Consider the following 8,570-nt stretch of genomic DNA (forward strand, 5'->3'; position numbering starts at 1 on the left):
AAAAACACAGTTTAAAATCCAGGGATCCCAGCAATGTCGTAACAGTACTGAGAGAAATGACGCTTTAAGTCTCTTTTGAATGTATGAGCATGTGCAATCTCACGCAAGTCCTTTGGCAAATTGTTCCATACAGCTAGGGAATGAGAGAGAACATGGCGGCTTCGATATGGACCTTGAGCAGAAGCAAATAAGAGATAGAATGGGCGACGAGCACTAGAGCTAAGAGAGAAGTGACATGCACGAAGAAGGTGTGGATGAAACTTTATAACGTTAAAAACCAGACAGAGGGCTCCAATGTGTCTGCGCCAACTGAGGGATTCCAAACCGGCTGCACGAAAGAGCTCGGATTTGGAAGTGCTCCACTCAGCTGCGCAGCCTTTCCGGTACAGGTATCGTCTAGCGACCTTTGCCTGAAGGCGGTCCAGTGACCCGGTATCTCGTGCAGGCACGCCACAGAACCAAAGCTGGCTAGCGTATTCCGCCACAGGCCGAACATATCCGCGGTAAAGCGCCAATATGGCGGCAGGCGGTAAACGAGAGGCCATGTGGCACAGCAGAACAATGCGTTGGCGAAATTTCGTTATCATTTGAAGGAAATGTGGCTGCCAGGACATGTTGTGAGCCAAGATGACTCCGAGGTGGCGGTGCTCGTTGAGTGTTGGGATGTTACTGTTATTAAGGGAGAAGGTGTAGGGAGGAGGGTCCGTTGAGGAGGAGAAAACCACATGTGCTGACTTCTCAGCATTGTAATCTCCCCCCACGGAGAGAGCCCAAGATCCACACGCGTCCAGGTCTTCTTGTACTTCGGAAGACGATGTGTTACCTAATGCTGTATCGTCGGCAAAGAGATACAGATCTGATTGCACTAACGAAGGCAGGGTGTTGATATATAGGAGGAATAAGGCTGGACCCAAGTGAGAGCCTTGTGGGACCCCAGCAGAGAGAAGACGGGGGTCACTCAGTGAGTCACTAACTCGAACCTGAATGCGTCTGTCCGTCAAGTAGTCTTCAAACCAGCGGGTGGTCGAGGTGTTGGCAAACGAGGTGAGTTTTGTGATAAGGTCGTGGTGTGAAACTCTGTCAAACGCTTTCGCGAAATCCAAGAATATCATATTGTATGTACAACGCCGGTCCAATGCAGAGTATATATTGTGTGTTAATACAAGGAGTTGATCAATTGCGGACCGTTTAGGAACAAATCCGAATTGTGTCTGGCTGAGGATATTATTGTCCGTCAGGAAACGAACGAGTTGTCGGTTTACCAGCTTGTCAAAAAGTTTCCCAATACTGGGCAGGATAGAAATTGGACGATAACCTTCAGCTGAGTGCGATGGTTTTTTTGGTTTGGGGACTGGTGTGATGACGGCAGTTTTCCATTGACCAGGGAAGGAGCTTGTCCGAATGCAAATGTTGAAGAGGGTTGCCAAAGAATCACAGATTACCGAGGCGGTCTCCCGCAGAAGAGTGTTAGAAATGGGTCCGCCCGAGGACTTATGGACCTTTAGCAGTTTTATTTCATCAAAGACTTGGCCAGGAGTAACCTCGTCCAATTCAAACAAACTTTCGAGCCGTGGTGCTTGTGGTGTGCAAGGTGCTGTGGGTTGTGTACGCCGTTGGTGATTTTGTTGGTTCTGAGTCTGACTTTGTCGTGCGAAATGGTCTGCTAAGTGGTTTGCCTTTTCAGAGTCAGTCACTATGTCACAACCATTTGCAGAAACTAAAGTTGGTATTGTCCCAAGGGGTGAGGAAATGCCACATAGCCGCTTCATACGGTTCCACCATGTTCTAGTTTGGCACCCATTATTAAGGTCATGTCCCAGGCGGGAGTAGTAGCTATCTCTTGCAGTTTTGTTGGCTGAAACGAAAGCGTTCCGAGACAATTTATAGGCGACCCAGTCGCATAGGAGGCCCGTAGATTTAGCTCGCTTGAAAAGTCGTTCTTTAGTTCGGTGAAGCGTGCGAAGACTGGTGGAAAACCACGGTTTGTGGCGCGATCGTGTCCTGCTACCCTTCGTGATCAGTTTCATCGGGACATAGTTATTAACTGTGGATAAAAAAACACCTTGCCAGGCAAATAGAGCGCTGTCACCATGAGTCGCGTCAGTCATACAGTCTGAGAGAGGTTGCTGGGTGAGGTGATCACACAAGGCTTTGAAATTTGAATTCCTGTAGTCAGGCACCCACCTCGAGGGTGTCGTGTCGGCCGATTGTGGCGATGCATCAAAGTGGAAGATAACTGGAGTGTGGTCGCCCAGTGGTGCAAGCGTAGATGTGAATTTCACAAAGTCAATGTTGTTTGTGCACACGAGATCCAGCAACGACTTGGAAGTTCCCGTGGAGGAGAAACGTGTAGGTGTGTCACGCATTAGTTGATATAGTCCTAAATTGTCCAGGGTATCTTGTAATGTCAGGCCCTCACGGGTAGAGGTGTCTCCAACATTCCAAGTCGACAACTTGGCATTGAAATCGCCCGCAAGGACAATGTTATGTTTGCAAGTGTTTGACACAAGTTCAATTTTGCCAGATATGTCCTGGCAAAATGTCTGAATATTCTGCCACGGAGGCCTGTAGCAGTTGAAAAGCATAACCGATGTTGTTTTGAGGCGAAGTTCAACGCAGAGGCATTCAATAGGAGGAGGAGGCTCCAAGTCAGCCCTGCGGGAAATGAATGCACTGAGAGACTGGTGGTAGTATATTGCAACTCCGCCACCTCGCCTCTGGGTGTCACTTACACGGTCTTTCCTGAGTAGGAAGAAGTCGGGAATGGAGACTTGACCATCATGATGGGAATCGTTGAACCAAGTTTCTGTTACTAATAAAATATCAATAGAGTTTGCGGCTAATAGATATATCAGTTCGGAGATCTTCTTTACTGCACTTTGACAGTTTAGTAGACACACACGGATCATTTTTTAGTGTTTCTTTTTTTTCAAATAGCTTTCAGTAGGGTCCGACCGCAACGTATCAAACTCGGTGGGGCGACGTTTCTTGGCGGGGGAAACGGACGAACAAGGCAAGGAGGTGGCTGGTGATTGGATCGTGGGAGGAGATGCTGCCGGAAGAGTTTGCGTTTTTGTTGCTGGAGCTGTTGAACATGCAGCCACGGATGATTCAGAATTTGGAACAAGGTCGTCGTTGTGGTGAAGATTAGTGTCGTTGTTTGTTTGTTCAGTCTGCGTCGAGTCCATACTGTTGGTGTCGGCATGGGAATCTGCTATGCTTTCTGAGTTTTCTAGAGTGTGGTTGTCAGCTGTTTCATCTGAAAGATCGGGTTTTGACTGCAAGGAAGAGGAGGCAGCGGTCACGGCAGCAAAGGTTGGGTGAGCAGGGGAGGTCGAGGACGCATCTCTTGCCGGCTGTGTAGTTTCGCCAGTGGGGAGCCCCGTTGGGACTTCCTTGGCTTGTGAAGCGCTTGTTTCGGCCGAGTTCACTTGCAGAGTTGAACTCTCGGCAGTGCGGGGGTCAGTTCCCGTATCCGCCGCACATTCTGCGCTGCTAGCTATATCCGTATTCGTCGGGGGTGTCGTGGTCTGCGTGGTTGTGGTGGACGTGCAATTTTTGGCAACGTGTCCAACTCTGTCACAAACTCGACACGTTTGCTGTTGCCCGTGGTGCCAAACCCGAACCCTTCGTCCCGAGACAGAAATGTAGGAGGGAATGGTTGCCTTTTCAGCCTTTCGGCGTATGGTGACTAATCGAGTCCCATTCAAAATGAACACACCACTGGGAAGGCGGGTCTTCGCAAAGGTAATCCCCAGCACCTCTCCATAGCTAGCCAGAGCATTCTGTATACACTCAAATCCCACCCACAGTGGTACCTCTTGAACGTGGACAGTTACGTTCCTTGTGTCGATCGCGGGCGTGGCAGAAATACGTTCACCAGCCACAACAATTCCATTTGAGCTCAGTGTTTCTTGAGCTTTTACAGAGTTTAAAGTCAGCCTACAAAGCCGACCTACATACTGGATACCAATGACAGTTTCCTTCGAACCTGTACTTGATTCCAATGCAGTGATTAACTCACCGCTTCGCGCTCCGAAAGGTTTCGCGTAAAGGCTGTCGGTAAGGTCCAGAAAGACAGTCCGTTTCCGTATTTCCTGGGGCGATAAGCCGCCCAGGGCTGTTGTGGACATACTTATGACAGCAATATCAGAGCTCAAAAAATGTCAACCATACACTGTTACGTCACAAGAAGACCCCTCACACCACTATTTACCCTGTAAAACACATTTACATACTAGTAAATCAAATTTTGGTACCCAATTTTCTCTCTTTTTCAGCCATTGCCGGACCTTGTAACCAGGCTGTGGCTTCAGTTGTTGCTTCTACACCCCCAAAAGTATATATTTTCTGAATCCGTGGACCTTTGGCTAGGTGCTAAAACTCAATGTGGCCTGTTCTCAGGTAGTATAGGCTGTAAAGAGCATCTCCAACATGTGTCGTTCTTTTGCGCATTTGGACTATGGTTTTGTGTTTTCGATATTGGAAACCTTTTCTGAGGTTTTCTTTGTATATTGTTGTTTTAGCACCTCAAGTTGGATGTAAAGAATGTACTCCATGTGAAAAATGTCATGATAAAAACATTGGTATTTCTGAGTGCTGGTTACGAGTTCTATATACGGCAATTTTCGTAAATTCACATCCACACCGACAGTGCTTGTGAAGAGGTCCATTTTTCCTGGTGAAGATCAGACTATGGGATCTCAGGAATTAGTGTTGAAAATTTGAACCAATTATATGCATTGTAACCAAAGTTACGCTGTTTTCCGGGCGGGGTGCCGTAAAGCTCAGAGGGCCACCTTAAGGCAACCAGACCACGGCATAGGCCAAAGAAGCGTTGGCGAGACACGATTGTCGGTGATCTGCGTTCACTGGATAATCCGGAGTGTGAGTGGTATCAGCTCGCACACGATCGCCCGGAATGGCGCAGGCGGGTCCATCAACATCGTCTTCCTCCCCGGCACCGAAGGACTTTCACTGCGCATGCGGCAGAGCGTTTAGGAGAAGTGGCGATTTGAAGCGTCACATCAAGTGCTGCCCAACTCAGTAGCCTATCATCTCCACTGGAGATGGGGCGTCAAAGGTCAAAGGTGTGTGTGTGCGTGTGTGGATGCATGTGTGCGTGGATGTGTGTGTGTGTTTGTGTGTGTAGATATGTGTGTGTGTGTTTGTGGGTGACCCTTTTGTATGGTGCGGAGACGTGGACCACCAAGGCAGGCCACCTCCAGAAGCTAAACACGTTTCACCATCAGTGTGTTCGGTCCATCGTGGGTATCGGCCGTCGTCAACAGTGGGATGATCGGACCTCAACGGCCACATTAGCAGCTACATTCGGTGTTGACCCTGATATCACCCGCATCATCCGTCGCCACCGGCTTCGTTGGCTGGGTCACGTCGGCAGGATGGACGACTCATGCTCACCGAAGCAATTGCTACTCGGGGAGCTGCCTGCCCCCCGTCCTTGTCACGCCCCAAAGAAGAGGTGGCGAAATGTGGTGTCGACTGACCTGGCGGACCTCGGCGTGACCACCTGGCTTTAAAGTTGCCAAGATCGGCCCTGCTGGAGACTAGTTGCGAGTAGCATCTGTACTAGTATCACGTTGCCACGTCACGTCCTATTACGTGTGGGTGTGCTGTGCACGCATGCATGCACCCCCTGAGCAGATAGAGCTGTCAACCACGTGGTGTTCAGTGGTTGTAATTATTATTGCAATGGCATGAAGACAGTTTCGACTTTCTATTTCTCTTCCCGTTACTTTAATCCTATCATGCATTCAACTTTGTAAACCATATGAACTGAGTAGGTGTTCGTTGTGTCTGGTGCACTCTGTGTGCGTGCTTGAGATTCCCCGACAACTTTGGTGCCGAAACTCGTTGGAAGTTCTGAAAGATGGCTTCGAAGTTGGATGGATTTATTCGCCCGTATCGGGGCAAACAGGACGACTTTGATGAGTTCTGGGCTAAGTTTCTGGTCTTAGCCAAGGCCAATAAGTGGGCCGATGACGCTGCCAGGGCTGAGCATCTTCCGTAGTTCCTGAGTGGACAAGCCTTTACGGTTGTCACTCAATTGTCTGACGAGGACAAAAAATCACCGGCAAAATTAAATCTGCGCTGGAGCAGGCATTTTGCCCCACGCCTGGTGCTGCCTACCCTTCATTTACGTCAAGGGCTTTGCGGAATGGAGAGCCTGTGGACGCGTACCTGGCAGATTTGAAGCGTCTACTTACGCTGTCTGGCCATAAGATTGCGGATAATTTAGATCCCGTGCTGATTGAGCGGTTCCTGAGTGGTTTGCCAGCTGATATTGGTCACCACGTTCGTATGGCGTCTGCTACGCAGAAGCTCACTGTCACTGATATGGCAAATCAAATCAGAGTCATGCAGGCATCCAAACTCCCAGAATCCCATGGTGCTGTTGCTGCTGCTAGCTCTCAGCCCAAGAAGTCGCTCGTGTGTTACCAGTGTAAGGCCGTGGGCCATGTGAGATCACAGTGCCCGAAGCGTAAGCCCAATGTCACCTGTTATGCCTGTAAAGCGAAAGGGCATATTTCCAAGGACTGTCCGAACAGGAGTCGAGTTGGAAATGTCGCTGCTGGTCACGCGCCACCTGAACGTACGGATATTTGCCTTGCTCTGGCAAAATCGGATGGAGACCTAGTTCGTGTAGCCGTGGACGTACAGGAACCCAGTACTGAGTCTAGTACGTGGACGCGTTTTGCCTCTGTGGTGGATTCTGGCTGTACTCGCACACTTGTGGAGTCGGCTGTTGTTGACCGATTGAACCTATCAGCTGCAGTTTATCCCTGTCAGGACAAGCTGTTGTCTATCGACGGAACACCACTTACTATCCTTGGCAACGTCACGCTACGTGTGCAACGACTTGATGGAGCCGTCCATTTGCCTCGGATCACTATTGATTGTCTCGTTGTGCCCAACTTGTCGTCCTTGAACACGGACTTCCTGATTGGCACAGATACCATTGGCAAGGTCGGTGGACTCACTCTACGTTACGACGGTCTAGGGGGCACGCTGTCCTCAGTTGTGTTTGGTCAGCAGGCAGGTGTCGCTGCCGGTGCATCTCCCCAACCCGAATCTGAGAAGCCTAACAAGCTTTCTCGCCACATCGATGTTACCGAGTCCGAGTCGACAGTCACGTTGAAGGCGAATGATTGCCAAGCTAACTGGTCGAATGAGCGTGGTCATTGGATTGCTCAGTGGTCGTGGAAGGGTGGCGTTGCACCCGAGCAGCACATTGGTTCCGGCATTGGAGAGTACTTGCGGAAGTCTCTAAGCGTCAGCGAGGAGGAGCAGTTTGCTTCAGAAATGAAGTTGTGGGTGGACAATGGATGGCTTGTCAAGTACGACTCCGAGGCATTCGGAGAGCCTGTCGCTGTCTTGCCGATACTTGCCGTTAGTCAGCAGCACAAGGCATCCACGCTGGTTCGGCTGTGCTTGGACTACCGTGCCCTGAATGCCTGTCTTGTGTCCCACCCCGGTGTCACCGCTCCAGCTTGTGACGCGAAACTCCGTGACTGGCGCAGACCTAGTGCCGACAGCGTTCTTCTCGACATCCGGAAAGCCTACCTGCAAGTACGGATCCATCCCACCCTGTACAAGTACCAAACCGTTGTGTACAAAGGCGAGTTGTATACCATGACCCGCATGGGATTCGGTCTGAACGTTGCGCCAAAGATCTTGGACATGATTGTCCAAAGGATTACCTGTGATCACGCCGACGTTGACAACTATGTGGACGACCTCTACGTCCCTACTGCCCAGACCGACATCGTCCGCCATGAACTCGCCAGCTATGGGCTTGAGACGAAAGAGCCAGAGCAGTTCGTAACTGCTCGTGTGTTGGGCCTACAGCTGTCCTCTTCTGATGTCGAAGATACAGTCATGTGGGAACGTCGTGCTGGTGTTGACCTCAAGTTGCCAGAGTCACCAACTCGTCGTCAAGTGTTCAGTTGGTGTGGCCGTGTGATTAGTCACTACCCAGTATGTTCCTGGTTACGCCCGCTGTGCAACTACATCAAGCGGCTTGTCGGTGAGAACACATCGAAATGGGATGACCTCGTACCGCCTCATCTCGTGCAACCATGTCGTGAGGTCGAGTCTTGTGTCCGTCGAGACGATCCTGTGCATGGTGTCTGGTCTGTGCCCTGTGATGACACCACAGTGTGGCACGTTTGGTGCGATGCTTCTGGCCTGGCCATGGGTGCGGTTCTGGACGTCAACGGCGCTATCGTCGAAGACAAGTCCTGGCTCAGACCTTCCGATGATAAGCAGACTAAGACGCTGTCATCAAGTCGCTCAACCTCGCTCTGTGCTGGCCAGTGAAGAACGTGGTCTTGCACACTGATTCGCGTACAGTCCATGGCTGGTTGACGCAGTTGCTGAACAACATTCGTCGTGTTAAAGTGAGTGGCCTTCACACTACGTTGGTTCAGCGTCGTTTGCAGATCATCGACGATTTGATCACTGTATCTGGCATTACAGTTGACGTTGAATGGGTCCGCTCAGAGGACAATATGTCGGATCAGCTAACCCGTGTCCCTACCTGGTTCCGT

At 50.3% G+C, this 8,570-nt stretch overlaps 1 protein-coding gene across 1 annotated transcript; it reads left to right on the forward strand.

Moving 5' to 3' along the window:
- The first annotated feature begins 5,890 nt into the window (after positions 1 to 5,890).
- Positions 5,891 to 8,340, forward strand: LOC135829318 (uncharacterized). Its single transcript, XM_065341723.1, has 2 exons — positions 5,891 to 6,027; positions 6,168 to 8,340. Exons 1-2 carry the CDS (start codon positions 5,891 to 5,893, stop codon positions 8,338 to 8,340), a joined length of 2,310 nt encoding a protein of 769 aa, XP_065197795.1.
- The last annotated feature ends 230 nt before the right edge of the window (positions 8,341 to 8,570 follow it).

This window comes from Sycon ciliatum, chromosome 13, assembly GCF_964019385.1.
Source record: "Sycon ciliatum chromosome 13, ocSycCili1.1, whole genome shotgun sequence".
In the NCBI taxonomy this organism is placed as follows: Eukaryota; Metazoa; Porifera; class Calcarea; order Leucosolenida; family Sycettidae; genus Sycon; species Sycon ciliatum.